Source organism: Eubalaena glacialis, chromosome 14 (genome assembly GCF_028564815.1).
Source record: "Eubalaena glacialis isolate mEubGla1 chromosome 14, mEubGla1.1.hap2.+ XY, whole genome shotgun sequence".
NCBI classification, from domain to species: Eukaryota; Metazoa; Chordata; class Mammalia; order Artiodactyla; family Balaenidae; genus Eubalaena; species Eubalaena glacialis.
Genome location: NC_083729.1, coordinates 62912562 through 62929205, shown reverse-complemented (window position 1 = coordinate 62929205; position 16644 = coordinate 62912562). Strand labels below are relative to the sequence as shown.

Sequence of the window (16644 nt, the reverse complement as noted above, 5' to 3'; positions counted from 1 at the left end):
GTTCATTTTTTCTTTTTTCTCTTATAGTAGAATGGAAGTAATAATTATGCCCACTTAACTTACTTCTTCAGGTTGCTGGGAGGACGATCTAAGAAAATGAATTGTGCAGTGCTTTACAGACTTTAATTCTATACAGACAGTAGTATTCTTCCTTATCCTCCTCTCAAAGTAATTTATAGATGACTTTTTATCTTACCAGTACTGCCTTGTTTAAGGATCTCCTCTGTAAGAAAAGGAAAATAGTATTAACAAAAGAATATTTAATTTTCATAATAATTCTGTGGTTTAGAAATTATTGTTAACATTTTATGGGTAAAGAAAGAGGCTTAGAGAAGTTAAGTAACTTTCTCAATATCAATAATTTTGTAAGTAGTTGCTCCCTGGTTTCTCTGACTTCAGTGCTCATGTTTTTTTCTTTCACAAACTAATGTAGTTTGTTAATATACTGCAACCTGTTCCAACATTCCTGTGTTCATCATGCCTAATTTTGAAACGTCTTGACATTTCAGTCATTCTTGTTCTTTTAATTGGAGTTCATTTATTCATGCATTTGGCAATTATTTATTGCCAGGTACTATGCTAAACACTATCAGTTTTTGATCTTAGCCTAGTCTTTATTTTGAATAGAAGAAAACAAGTTTAAAATAGTGACAATTGCTCCTATATTAGGGGGAAATACAAGATGCTTTGGGAAGTCAGGGGAGTCTTCACAGAGGAAGTGATACCTAAGCCTGTGCTCTAACATTAACTTTTTATAGAATACAGATGGCCTCTGCCATTATGCCTTTTGTTTTTCTTGTACCAGAAGATTCATATTGAGCCATTCATCCTAGGGTGAATAGTCAAATTACTCTTACATGTTCTTGTTATTTTCCAGCTTGTCCAGATTATTATCAATACAACACACTTGGAGAAATCCTGTAAGTACTTGGAAGAATTCATCACCAATATCACTAATGTGCTTCCAGAGACAGTCCACACTACCAAGCTCTATGGCACCACGACTTTTAAGGTGAGAAAGCCCTACATTGCTGTAGAAGTGCTTCTGGTGTGCTGGGGCATTCTACCTAACACGGCTTTGTTTCTCCCATAAGTCATACATGGTCTTCAGAATAAGTCCTTATGATTTCCTTAGAAAAACAAATACCAATGCTAATTTTGGGGTGTTTAAACTAAAAACAGTCTACAGCTGTGTCCACTAAATCTTCCTTATATTTCGTTCATGAAAATGACTATTTCCTCAGTTGACCACCTGACAGTCAAGTATTTTTAAATACGGTCTGGAAAAGAGTGGTTGCAGCTGAAATCAACAGCAATTTAAAAATTTTAATTTAGCTATCCTTTCTTTTCTGTGTCCTGGGTCCAGTTTTTTTTTCTTTTAACTTTACATTTTAGCGAGGAATTTCTGCCCCTTGCTATTGTAGTTAGCAATTTTATAATCATCTTACAAGGCCACAGGACTAGTTTTGATGCAGTGTTGGATTAAATGGAAAAAATGACACTCTTATAGAGCAAAAGAAGAATTGATGGTAGATGAGTTTCTGGAGCGTAAAGAGCCTTAAGAAACTCATTTATATTGCTATGTGAGCTTTAAATAAATATTAAGCAGAAAGAGTAACAGGGCAATATCTTAAACTAAAATGGTAGATTCTGACATAATGACCAACATGTATGCTTTGGGAGTTTGTTATTGTTGTTATTGTTTGATTATTTTAGTTCTGAAACAAATCTATGTCACCCTTTTGAAATCTAGAAGTTGTTAATTAGATATGAAGCGGTAGAGTTGAAATCATGATTTATGTTTATGGTATCTTCTTTTTTCGATCATTTTGTTCTCTTTCCCTATTTATTGGTACCTTCCCTTGAGAATGGATTTAAGAGAAGAAATCCAATTTGATTCATATTGCTTATTATATTTTATGACATATAAAAATTGTTGGTGTGATCTGCTCTTTTTTCTGTTCCAAGAAAAAAAATATGAAAGATCCTGGCCAAAGCAATCTTGAGAGAGAAGAACAAAGCTAGAAACATCACACTTCCTGATTTCAAATTATATTATAAAGCTATAGTAATCAAAACGGTATGGTATTGGCATACAGACAGATACATAGATCAGTGGAACAGATTGGAGAACCCAGTAATAAATCCATGCATATATTGTCAATTAATTTATGACAAAGGGGCCAAGAATATACAATGAGGACAGGATAGTCTTTTCAATAAAAGCAAGTCAAAACTGCAGTGAGATAATATCTGAGATAAACACATGTTAGAATGGCTATCATCAAAAATATAAGAGATAACATATACTGGCAAGCATGTGGAGAAAAGGGAACCTTGTACACTGTTGGTGGGAATGTAAGCTGGTACAGCCACTATGGAAAACAGTATGGAGCTTCCTCAAGAAATTAAAAAGAGAACTACTGTGTGATCTGGCAATTCTGCTTCTGAGTGTGTATTGAAAGGAATCGAAATCATTATCTTGAAGAGTTATGTATACTTCCACGTTCACTGCAGAATTAATCATAATAGCCAAGATATGGAAACAGCCTAAGTGTCCATCAACAGATAAATGGATAAAGAAAATGTTACATACATATTCTCCATGTATGTATCCATATATATGTGTGTATGTGTGTATATAGATGTATATATGAATATTATTCAGTCATGAAAAATGAGGAAATCCTGCCATTTGAATCTTAAAAAAAATTCAAACTCATAGAAACAGAGAGTAGAAAAGTGGTTGCCAGGTACTGGGAGAGTGGGTTTGGCAATAGAGAGAAGTTGGTAAAAGGGCTACAGACTTTCAGCTATAAGAGGAATAAGGTCTGAGGATCTAATGTAAAACATGGTTTCTATAGTTGATAATACTGTATTGTATAATATTTGCTAAGAGGATAGAACTTAAATGTTCTTACTAAAAAAAAAAAAAAGATAAATATGTGAGGTGATGAATGTGTTAAATAACTAGATGATAGAAAAGAAATCCTTTCACAATATATTTGAATATCAAATCACCACAATATGTATTTTAAATGTCTTATAATTTTATTTTCAATTGTACCTCAGTGAAGCTGAAAAAATGGAAAAAATGAGATGTGTAACAACAAGATATTCTTTATCTATGTTTATGATTAGGTTAGCTGCTAGATGAGTTACACATTCATGATGTGACCATGGGTTGTTTCAAATTCCCTATGAAATTACTTACAACAGAATTAATTATGCATGATATTATGTTGGTATCTTTACTTGTAAGCTTTTCAACGATGTCTCCTTGTAGTAATACTGATACACTTTTAGTGAGGGAAAGACTTATTTCATAAAGAGGCCCCAATTATTAGTATGAAAATATGACAAGAGCTTTAAGAATTTCAGGATGACCTTCCTTAGATAGTTTAATAGGAATTATAAGTACTCTTAATATTAGCATTATTATGGAGCATGGGTAATAATTTTATCAAAAATATTTCTACATGATTTCTACATGTGGAAGCCAAAATTTCTCTAGGAAAGAAAATGAGGGAGATGATTATAGTTAAGTGTTCAATAGAAAATAGGAGTTAGAGAGCTAGAATGTGATGTTCGTTTATACTTGTTTATCCTATGGGGAATATGTAATATGTACTGCTGTTCTTCCCCTAATCCATCTCAATTTTCTTATTTCAAGGGCTTTTCAAATTATGGTCAGAAATCCTCCCAAAGGGTGGCTTGTGTATTTTGTTGTTCCAGCATTAAAATTGCTGAGGGAAAATTAAAGGCAGACAGGAAGCCATAGAGGTTGAGCAGCCAGTTAAATACTTAGTAAAGGAGAAGTTCTGGAGACCACTAAAGGTCATGTTGACAGTGCTTATTGGAAACACTGATTGCTTAAAACACATTGAAAGTTTATTTTTACCAGAACTGTTTCAGACCAGCTAACCCAGAACTCAGTATAAACATGGCAATTATAACAGCTACATATTGTGTATTTTCCTAAGCTACTGTTTCCAGAAAACTTTCACTTGCAGATGGAAACCTTAATGCTGAAAAAGGGGCAAAAACAATCAGAAGGTCTTCAAGGTATTTTCTTGCAGAGTTCCTTCTTGTTTCTACCATATGTGACCTAATCAAGCTGGTAGCCTTAGCTTTCCTTGTTTATAAGAATTCCCTCACTTACAAAATAGAATGAAGGTATTTATTAATTTACCCCATCAGAAATACTGCTTGTGTACCTACTGTAAAATATGGAAGAGAAATTACTTAGTCCTTCGATTTAGAGTCTATAATCTATGGGGAAGACAGACACTGTAAGTTCTATAAAGAACTGTGCAAAAAATGCTGGCATAATATAATAAATACATTAAATCTCTCACTGATTCTCCAGGTTTTTATAAAGCATCTGCTACATACCAGGCAATAAACCAGTCTCCTGACTTTACACAGCATATATTCTAGTGAGGGTGATAGATGATACACAAACAAAAAATTTAATATAATGTCAGGTAGTGGTAAGAGCTAGGAAGAAAAATAAATGACCTGAATGAAATAAGAAATTGAATCACTTGGATTTCTGATAGATAAGCAGTCCAGTCAGAGGTAACAATATGGTAGAAGGTATTGGTGTATTCAAGGTGATCAGTATGCAAGGGGGTCAGTCTGGCAGTGATGTATTTATCATTGGTTCGGGTGGTAAGAGACAAGAACGTCAGGAGTCATATGATTTCTGGACTTGTAGGCCCCAGTAAATACTCTCTATTTTATTTTGAAATGAAATGTGAGGTCATTAGAAGATTGGAAATGGTGGTGATAACCTGATTTATGATGGGTAACCCTAGTTGCTATGTGGAAAATATACTATAGGTCAGTAAGAGTGGAAGAAGAGAATCCAATTTGAAGGTCATTGCAGTAGTCTAGGTAAGAGATAATGGTCACTTGCACTACAGTGGTAGGGTTGGAACTGGTAAGAAATATTTTTGAAGATAGAGATGGCAAGTTTTACTGCTAGATTAGGTATGAGGTTATAAGAGAAAGAATGGAGTCAAGGATAATTCCAAGATACTTAAACTAAGCAAACTGGATTAACTAAGATGGGGAGCAGCGAGAAAATAACAGTTTTGTGGAGTGGCAGTAGTAGGATCAAGATTTCCATTTTTCACGTATTAAGCTTGAGGTATTTATTAGTCATTTATCACAGAGATTAAATTGACAGGATAAAGTCATAGCTGGACATAAAAATTTAGAATTCATAAGTGTAAAGATGGTATTTTATGCCATGGAGCTGGCTTTCTTCTGGGAATTTAATATAGATAGAGAAAAGGTGTGAGGATTGAGCTCCAAGGGAAATCAACATTGACAGGTCTAGAAGAAGAGGTGAGTGGTACTTATCTCAGCTGTGAGACCTTCAGGGAGGACTTATCAGAAAAGGCCCAGTAGGAGGTGTCCAGCAGGAATATCTTGGGACCAGCAGGAGGTGTCCAGGTGGAGAAAGGATGAGGAGGGAGTAAGGGACATTTTTAGGTGAGGCAACTTCATGTAAAAAGATGAAATAATGAAATAAAATCATACTTCTTCGGTGTAGAATAAGGGTAGCAATGACATAGAGAAGTAGGTAAATATCAATTTGTGAAGCACTTTGTTTTATAATGATAGATAATTTGGACTTTATCCTACTAAAGTCTTTGAGAGACTTCAAGCAAGGGTGTGTTGCAATTTTAAAAATAATCATTTACTTTGCCTAATTAGAAGGAAGGAAGGAAGGAATGAAAAAAGGATGGAATGCAAGAAAGGAAGGAGAAAAGAAAGAAGAAGGAATAAATAAATCACAATTACTTGAAATTCATAAGCAGAGGAAATGAAATACCCAGAATACTTTGTATAACTCTGTGCTAATAAATTTGATGATCTATAGGAAAATATGTGATTAAAAAAGTGATTCAAGAAGATAAAGAGGACTTCCCTGGTGGTGCAGTGGATAAAACTCGGCACTCCCAATGCAGAGGGCCCGGGTTCAATCCCTGGTCAGGGAACTAGATCCCAGGTGCATGCCACAACTAAGGGTTTGCATGCCACAACTAAGGAGCCTGTGTGCTGCAACTAAGGAGCCATGAGCCACAACTAAGGAGCCCACGTGCTGCAACTAAGACCCGGTGCAACCAACTAAATAAATAAATATTAAAAAAAGAAAAGATAAAATTGACATAACTATGAACAAGTTATTAAAGACTTCTTAAAACTGGGAAGATTCACATGATTTTACCAGTGAATTCATTTAGGCTTTCATGAAACAGATAATTTCTGTATAATTTAAACTACTCCATACCATAGAGAAAAATGGAAAATATCTCAGTTAATTTTTGTGAAGTCAACATAACAATGATTCAAAAACGGAAAAAAAAAAAAACGGTTCTGAAGACCCTAGGGGCAAGACAGAAATAAAGACGCAGACGTAGAGAATGGACTTGAGGACATGGGCAGGGGGAAGGGTAAGCTGGGATGAAGTGAGAGAGTGGCACGGACATATATACACTACCAAATGTAAAATAGATAGCTAGTGGGAAGCAGCCGCATAGCACAGGGAGATCAGCTCAGAGCTTTGTGTCCACCTAGAGGGGTGAGATAGGGAGGGTGGGAGGGAGATGCAAGAGGGAGGAGATATGGGGATATATGTATATGTACAGCTGATTCACTTTGTTGTAAAGCAGAAACTAACACACCATTGTAAAGCAATTATACTCCAATAAAGATGTTAAAAAAAAAGATAATAGCAATTGATAAAATAAGTATTAGTGCAACAGAAAAAGAGAGATTTGGTCATAAAATGAGGTTAGCTAATATTTGATAAGCTCATGATTCCCTCAGCTGTGCCAGGCTCTTTATGAAAGTTATTAGATTTAATAAAGGTGTTAAAACTATGGAAAAAAAATATAGTAGCTGAAATTAAGTTTAAAAAGAAAACTAGAGAAACCATAAAATCCCTGAACAATTAAAGACAAATATTGATGTAAAAATCATAAATAATAAAATATCAAACAAAATCCAGAAGTGCATAGAAAGCAGGGATAAAGTAATGTTAAGAATGCAAGGATGATTAGTATTAGAAAGTTGTTTAAAATTATTCACTACTGTAATAGATCAGGTGAGAAAAAATGCATGAGTATTTAAAAAGATACTAAAAAGGTATTTTATGTAAGGCCACATCTCTTCCTGATAAAATCTCTTAGTAAACCCCTCTATCAGTAATTGACAGATCCAGGAGGCAGAAAATTAGTAAGGATATTGTTGAACTGAATGGTGCTATCAATCAGCTAGATCCAATTGACATTTATAGAATACTTCATCTAACAACAGCGTAATACATATTCTTCTCAAGTTCATAAGAACATTCACCAAGACAGACCATGTTTTGGGTATTAAAGCACATCTTAAAATTTTTTAAAGGATAAAAATAATATAAAGCTTGCTCTCAGACCAAATGGAATTAAACCCTGGAAATAAATAACAGAAAGATAGCTAGAAAATACCCAAATATTTGGAGATTAACCAGCACACTTCAGAAAAACACTTGGGTCAAAGAAAAAGTTTCAAGAGAAATTAAACAGTACTAAATTAAAGTATAACTTACTAAAATTTGTGGCATCAGTGAAAGCACTGCTTATAGGGAAATTTATAGCATTAATTGCATAAATTCCAAAAGAAGAAATTTCATGATCAGTAATCTAAGCTTCTACCTTAGGAAACTAGGGAAAGAAGAGCAAATTAAATCCAAAATAATCAAAAGAAAAGAAAAATTAGAGCAGAAATAATTGAAAACAGAAAAGCAAAGGAGAAAACCAATGAAACCAAACATGGGTTTTTAGAAAGATCAATAAAATTGATAAACTTTGAGTTAGACTGACCAATAATGAAAGAGAGAAGACACAAATTACTAATATCATAAATGAAAAAGGGGCCATCACTACTGATTCCATGGACATTAAAAGATTAATAAGGGCATATTATGAACAACTCTATATCCACAAATTAACAACCTACATAAATCGAACCAATTTTTTCAAAGACACAATTTACCAGAACTCACACAAGGAGTAATAATCTAAATACCCTTATATCTGTTGAAGAAATTGAATCAATAATTAATGGCTTTCAAAAATAGAAAACACCAGGCCCAGTTGAAAGAAGTTGAACAAGACACAAGTAAATGGAAAGATATTCAATGTTCATTAATTGGAAGAATTAATATTGTTAAAATGTCCAAGCTACCCAAAGTGAACTACAGATCCAATGCAATCCCTATCAAAATGGTACTTTTTTTACAGAAATTGAAAACAAAAATATTAAAATTTGTATGGAACCACAAAAGACTCTGAAAATCCAAAACAATCTTGAGAAAGAACAAAGCTGGAAACAACACACTTCCTGATTTCAAATTATATTATAAAGCTATCGTAATGAAAACAGTATGGTATTGGCCTACAAACAGACACATAGATAAATGGAATAGATTGGAGATCCCAGAAATAAGCCTATACATATATGGTTGATTAATTTATGACAAAGGGGCCAAGAATATACAATGAGGAAAGGATAGTTTCTTAAATAAGTGGTTTTGGTGAAACTGGACAGCCACATGCAAAAGAATGAAACTGGATCTCTGTCTTATACCATAGACACAAATCAACTCAAAATGGATTAGAGACTTGAATGTAAGACTGAATCCATAACACTCCTAGAAGAAAACATAGAGGGTAACTTCTTTGACATTGGTCTTGGAGGTGATTTTTTTGGAGTTGACACCAAAAGCGAAGGCAATAAAATCAAGAATAAACAAGTGGGACTTCAGCAAACTAAAAACTTTCTGTACAGCAAAGAAACCATCAACAGAATGAAAAAGCAACCAATGGAATGGGAGAAAATATTTGCAAATCATGTATCTGGTAAGGGGTTAATATCCAAAAAATACAAAGAACTCATACAACTCAATAGCAAAAAAACAATCTGATTAAAAAATGGGCAGAGGAACTGAATAGACATTTTTCCAAAGAAGACATACAAATGGGCAACATGTAAATGAAAAGATGTTCAACATCACAAATCTTTAAGGAAATGCAAATCAAAACTACAATGAGATATTACCTTACATGTTAGAGTGGTATCATCAAAAAGATAAGAGATAGGGTATATATCCAGAGAAAATTCTAATTTAAAAATATACATGCACCCCAGTGTTCATAGTGCACTATTTACAATAGCCAAGACATGGAAGCAACCTAAATGTCCATCAACAGATCAATGGTTAAAGAAGATGTGGTATATATATATATACAATGGAATACTACTCAGCCATAAAAAAGAGCAAAATAATGCCATTTGCAGCAACACGGATGGATCTAGAGATTATCATACTAAGTAAAGTAAATCAGACAGAGAAAGACAAATGCCATATATCACTTATATGTGGAATCCAAAATATGATACAAATGAACTTATTTACAAAACAGAAGTAGACCCACAGACATAGGAAACAAACTTATGGTTACCAAGGGGGAAAGGGGATGGGGGAAGGATAAATTAGGAGTTTGGGATTAGCAGATACAAACTACTATATATAAAATAGATAAATAAAAAAGTCCTACTGTATAGCACAGGGAACTATATTCAATATCTTGTAATAAACCATAATTGAAAAGAATATATATGTGTGTGTGTGTGTGTGTGTGTATATATATATATATATATATATATATATATAAAATATATGTATAGCTGTACTTTGCTGTACACCAGAAACTAACTTAACATTGTAAATCGACTATACTTCTATTAAAAAAAAAAGACACAAGAGATAACAAATGCTGGCAAGGATGTGGAGAAAGGGGAACCCTTGTGTACTGTTGGTGGGAATGTAAGCTGGTATAGCCACTATGGAAAACAGTATGGAGGTTCCTCAAGAAATTAAAAATAGAACTACCATATGATCCAGCAATTCTACTCTGGGTGTATATTCAAAGGAATCAATATCTTGAAGAGTTATGTATACTTTCATATTCATTACAGCATTAATCAAAATAGTCAAGATATGGAAAAAACCTAAGTGTCTATTAATGGATGAATAGCTAAATTATACACACCCATACACACACACACACACACACACACACACACACACACCCCATACACACAGTGGAATATTATTCAGCCATTAAAAAAAGAAGAAAATCCTGATCAGTTGCAAAAACATGGATGAACCTGGAAGGCATTATGCTAAATGAAATAAACCAGACAGGCAAATACTTCATGGTATCATTTATATGTGGAATCTAACAAAAGAAGTTGAACTCAGAAACAGAGAGTAGAAAAATTATTGCCAGGGCTGGGGGGTGAAGAAATAGAGGTTGATAAAAGGGTACAAACTTTCAATTGTAAGATGAATAGTCTGAGCATGTAGTATATAACAATGTGACTATAGTTGATTACACTATTGTATAAATGATAATTGCTAAGAGAGTAGAACTTCAGTGTTCTCACCAAAACAAACAAAAAAAAGTAAATATGTGAGGTGATAGCTGTGTTAATTAACTTGATGTGGGGAATCCTTTTGCAGTGTATACCTATATTTAGTCATTATGTTTTTCATTTTGAATATCTTACAACTTGTCAGTTATATGCTAATTAAGCTGAAAGAAATTCTACCTAATATTTAAGGATGAAATTTCACCACTTGTCTATAATATTTTCCAGGAAATAGAAGCAGAGAGAATACTACATAACTCACTCTATGAGGCCAGCATTACCATAATACCAGCCAGACATCGCATGAAAGGAAAACTGCAGACTAATATTTCTCATGAACTTAGATACAGAATCCTCAACAAAATATTATGAAATTGAATCCAACAATGTATCATAATTATACACTACCACCAAATGGGTCTGCAAGACTTATTCAACATCAAAAATCAAGTATTGTAATTCATCACATTAATGGGCTAAAGAAGAACAATTATAGAATCATATTAATAGATATAGAAAATGCATTTGACAAAATCCAACACCTATTCATGATAAAAACCTCTCAGCTAACTATAATAGAAGGGGAACGTCCTCAACTTGGTAAAGAACATCTACAAAAGTCCTACAAATAACATCATACCTGATAGTGAGAAACTGGAAACTTTGCTGCTAAAATCATGAAAAAGGCCGGGATGTCCTTTTATACCACTCTTATTCAACATTCAGTAAGCCATGAAATAAAAGATTTACAGACTGGGAAGATAGAAATAAAACTGACTTAGTTTACAGACGACATGATTGTCTTAAGTAGAAAAATGAAAGAATTAACAATAACAAAAAGACTGCTGGAAGTAATAAATGAATGTAGTAAGGTTCAGCATATAAAATTGATATGCAAAAGTTATTTGCTTTATCATTATACCAGTAACAACTGGAATTTGTAATTAAAAACATACTGCTATTTACATTAACATTGAAAAAAGAGAGAAATAGGTATAAATCTAACAAGATAAACAAGATCTATGTGAGAAAACCTGTAAAACTCTGATAAAAAGTAATCAAAGAAGTAAGATCTAAATAAGTGGAGATATGTTCCTTATTCGTGGATAAGAAGATTCAATATTTTATCAAGATATCAGTTCTTTTCAACTTAATCTAAAGATTCAGTCCCAGTCCAAATTCCAGCAACTCATTTTGTGGATATTGACATATTGTTTCCAAAGTTTATATGGAGAGGCAAAACACCCAGAATAGTCAACACAATATTGACGGAGAACAATGTTGGAGAACTGACACTACCTGACTTCAAGACTTACTATAAAGCTACAGTAATCAAGACAGTGTGGTATTGGCAAAAAAAAAAAGATAATTAGGTCAAGGGAACAACATAGGAGCCCAGAAATAGACTCTCGCAAATATAGTCAACTGATTGTTGACATGCAGTAAACTCAGTTTAATGGAGAAATGAAAGTCTTTTCAATAAATGTTGAAACAACTCGACATCCACCTGCAAAAAAGAAAAAAAAAATGAACCTAGACACAGACGTTACACTTTAAAATTGAGTTAAAAATTTGAGTTTGAGTTAAACTCAAAAAAATGTGAGTTAATTGAGTTAAAAATTAACTCAAAAGGGATCACAGACTTACATGTGAACTATAAAACATTTTATAGTTTTACACTATAAAACTCTTAGAAGATAACATAAGGGAAAATGTTGGTGACCTTGGGCTTGGCTATGACTTAAGATACAGCAACCAGAACACGATCCATCACAGAAAATACTGATAAGATGGACTTCATTAAAATGAAAAACTTCTGCTGTAGAAAAGACACTGTTAAAAGAATGAAAAGAAGGAGAAAATGTTTGTAAAATGCATGTCTAATAAAGGACATATCCAAAATATACAAAGAACGGGTAAAAGTCAACAATAAGAAAATTAAAAAGTGGGTTTAACGTGGGTTCACTTTAAAAATGGGCAAAAGATCCGAATAGATACCACACCAAAGGATGGAGAGGGAGTTATAAGTTAAAACAACAATGAGATACCATTGTACAACTCTTAAAAAGGCTAAAACTGAAAACACTGACAACAAATGGTGGAGCAGTAGCAGCTCTCATTCATTGCTGGTGCTAATACAAAATGGTAATGTTATTTTGAAAGACAATTTATCAGTTTCTTACAAGGCTAAACAGAAATAGTCTTCCCATGCAATTCACCAGTCATGCTTCTTGGTAACTATCCAAGTGAATTGAAATGTTAAGCTACACAAAAACTTACACATAAATCATTACAGCAGCATTATTCATAATTGACTACACTCAGAAGCTATCAAGATGTCCTTCAATAGGTAAATGGATAAACAAACTATGATACATTCTGACAATGGAATATTATTCAGTGATGAAAAGGAATGAACTATCAAGCCATGGAAAGACATGGAGGAAAATTAACTGCACATTGCTAAGTAAAATAAGCCAATCAGCTACATACATGGTTCCCAGTATAAGACATTGTAGAAAGGCAAAGTTCTGGAGAAAGTAAAAAGATGGTTTGTTTCCAGGAATTGGGGGATGAGCAAGGGAGGGATGGATAGAGCAGAGTGGATTTTTATGGCAAGAAAAACTATTCTGTACGATTCTGTAATAGTGAATACGTGACATTATCCATTTGTAAGTACCCATGGAACTGTACAACACAAATAGTAAACCCTGATGCAAACTGTGAACTTTAGTTAATAATAAAATATCAATATCGGTTCATCTATTGTAACAAATGTTCCACACTAATGCAAGGTTTTTTAAATAGGGGAAACAGTGGGAGGGGGATGGTGGGCAGTATCTGCAAACGCTCTGTACTTTCTGCTCAATTTTTCTTTAAGCCCAGATTTCTAGAAAATAATGTTTATTTATTTAAAGAAAACTTAGTAAAATGGGAATTCAAGGACAGTATTAAATTATCATACAAGTAAGTAAATATGTAAGCAGAGAAATGCTCTTAGAACTGTGTTCATATAAGTAAACATAGTCAATGCCTATATTATAGTATGTAAATACCTGTAAAATTATGCAGCCATTAAAAAGGTGAAAATGGAGAGGAGGGTATGAGTTCGAGTAAAATTTTGGGGTTAGAATTTATAGGACACCGTGACTATGAAGGAATGAATGGAATCCAATATGTTGCTTAAATCTCTGCCTTGGCCTGAAATGCAGGTGATGAGTGGGAATTATGATTATTCTCGTCCTGGACTTACAGTATTCAAAGTTTCTGTGAGCCATAATGCAGGAAACAATCAGAAATATGGGTCTTTAACAAGAAAGGGTTTGGACAGATATAGTGGAAGCCATAGGAGGTGATGAAATCATCCAGCGAAAGTGAGAGGATTAGAGGCCAGAAAAGTAAAAGTAAAACTATGTCCTGAAAGCCAACAGAGAACAGGGTAAGATCAGACTGAAAAATGGGTATTGGATACGGTAGCCTGGCAGTCATGGATTACCCTGGACCAATCCATGTTGGTGGGTTGTTAGATTGCAGCGTAGACTGTTTTGTCCTAAAAACGTTTTTCTTGGAGCTTTAGTCCCATAACACTTCTTAGAGCCTTTTATATGCCAGTGTAAATCAAGACTCTTTTAAACTGGGTTTCTCAGACTTAATTGATCTAGGAACTTTTTTGCTGTCATTTAAGCATTTTTCAGGACTATTGTTAATTAGAGCCTATTTTAGGAAATGTGTGCCAATCTTTGAAGAAACTTGATTATAAAGACTCTAGAAAGGTAGGATAGTAACTAGTGAGAACATACAGCATTAAATTAGAAACTTCAGGATACTTAAAATAAGCAAAGTGAAGAGACTAGTGACTATAAGAGAGGTTGATATTGCAGGAAGGGAGGTTCTTGGAATCCCAGAAGAGAAGAAAGAGAATAGGATCCTGAGAATGAGTGTAGTTTGGAACATAGGTAAGAAGGTACAAAGGATGCAGATAGCTGAGGGCAGTGAAGGCAGTTTCTCTATTTGGTGAATCAATATAATAATTTGTCTTGCAGATACAAAATAGAAAGGACTCTACTGAGCTTTTGAAAACAAGAAAAATTAATGGAGACTGTGATATTACTTGATATTCTCAATTATGTTACTTAGTTTGAGATGTCTCCAAGCAGAGATTTCTGCTTTGCTTATACTGGAATTTTGAATGATTATTCAAATTTCATATTTCACAGGATGCCAGACATGCAGCTGAAGAAGAGATTTATACCAACTTAAACCAGAAGATTGACCAGTTTCTACAGCTGGCTGACTATGACTGGATGACAGGAGATTTGGGCAACAAAGCTAGTGATTACCTAGTAGACCTCATTGCCTTTCTACGTAGCACCTTTGCTGTCTTCACACACCTTCCTGTAAGTGACCATTGCTTTTACTTTGTCCATCATATAGAAAAAAGGTTTCTTAAAATCTAGATTGGTGAAATATGTTTGTTTCTGCTTTAACTAGCCAGGAAGTTGTGGATATAAAAGCTCACACTATAATTATCATCCCTTAACAAGATTTAAAGACCTCTTTCATCATTTTTTCATTGATATTTGCATTTTGTTTATTCTGGAAATGGTTCCTAATATTGTGTCTACTTATATCCCTCCTAACTTCAAGGTAATTAGTACAAACATACTGAATGCCTTGGTAGAAGTAGAATAGAAAATTAGGAGTTAGAATTTTAGATATGTATTTTTTAATTCTAGAATGTCCATTTAAAGTTTTTTATATCCTCAAATTCTCTGGTGAAATTCTCCATCATTTTTCCAATTTGTCTATCTTTTCTCTATTTTCTTGAGCATATTTATCACAGACTTTTAAAAATTGAAGTATAGTTGATTTACAATATTATATTAGGGACTTCCCTGGCAGTCCAGTGGTTACGACTCTGTGCTCCCAATTCAGGGGACATGGGTTCGATCCCTCGTCAGGGAACTAAAATCCCGAATGCCTCACGGTGCAGCCAAAAAAAAAAAAAAGTTACAATATTATATTAGTTTCAGGTGTACAGCATAGTGATTCAGTATTTTTACAGATTTTACTCCATTAAAAGTTATTATGAGATAATGGCTATAATTCCATGTGCTATATGATATATCCTTGTTGCTTATCTATTTTATACATAGTAGTTTTGTATCTCTTAATCCCTTTCTCCTGTCTTGCCCCTCCCTCTTTCCCTCTTTTCTATTGTTTCTTGATCTCTATTTTATTTATTTCCTCTCTAATCTTTATTATTTCCTTCCTTCTGATGACTTTGGCCTTTGTTTGTCTTTTTCTAATTTCTTTAAGTGGTTGGTTAGGTACTTTATTTGAGGCTTTACTTATTTCTCGAGGAAGGCCTGTATTGCTATAAACTTCCCCCTTAGAACTGCTTTTGCTGCATCTCATAGATTTTGGGGTGTTGTGTTTCCTTTTTCCTTTGTCTCAACGTATTTTCTGATTTCCTCTTTGATTTCTTCATTGACCAATTGGTTTTTTAGTAGCATGTTGTTTAGTCTCCACATGTTCATGCTTTTCCCATTTTTCTTCCTGTAATTGAGTTCTAATTTTATACCATTGTAATGGGGGGAAATGCTTGATATAATATCTATCTCCTTAAATTTGTTCAGCCTTATTTTGTGGCCCAGCATGTGATCTGTCCTGGAGAATGTTCCATGTGCACTTGAAAGGAATGTGTATTCTGCTGTTTTTGGATGAAATGTCCTGTAGATATCTTTTAAGTTTAACTGTTCAAGTGTGTCATTTAAGACCACTGTTATATGATTGATTTTCTGTCTGGATGCTATGTTCATTGATGTAAGTAAGGTGTGAAAGTTCCCTATTGTTATGGTATTATTGTCAATTTCTCCCTTTATGTCTGTGAATATTTGCTTTATATATTTAGGTGCCCCTGTATTGGGTGTACATACTAATGAGTGTAATATCCTTGTCTTGTATTGATCCCCTTATCATTGTATAATGCCCTTCTTTCTCTTTTGTGATAGCCTTTGTCTGAAAGTCTATTTTGTCTGAAGTGAGTATTGTTACCCCGGCTTTCTTATTGTTCCCATTTGTGTAAAATATCTTTTTTCATTTCCTCACCTTCTTTATGTATGTGAGTTTCTTAGGCAACATATAGAA

At 33.7% G+C, this 16644-nt stretch overlaps 1 protein-coding gene across 4 annotated transcripts in view; it reads left to right on the top strand.

The window, feature by feature from the left end:
- EXOC6B (exocyst complex component 6B) overlaps positions 1-16644 on the top strand; it is a 732384-nt gene that overhangs the window by 428126 nt on the left and 287614 nt on the right. For all 4 annotated transcript variants that reach the window (XM_061168666.1, XM_061168665.1, XM_061168667.1 and 1 more), the window contains 2 exons: positions 878-1012; positions 14712-14891. In XM_061168666.1, the coding sequence (XP_061024649.1) occupies positions 878-1012; positions 14712-14891 (315 nt within the window). The remainder of the gene's footprint in view (positions 1-877; positions 1013-14711; positions 14892-16644) is intronic.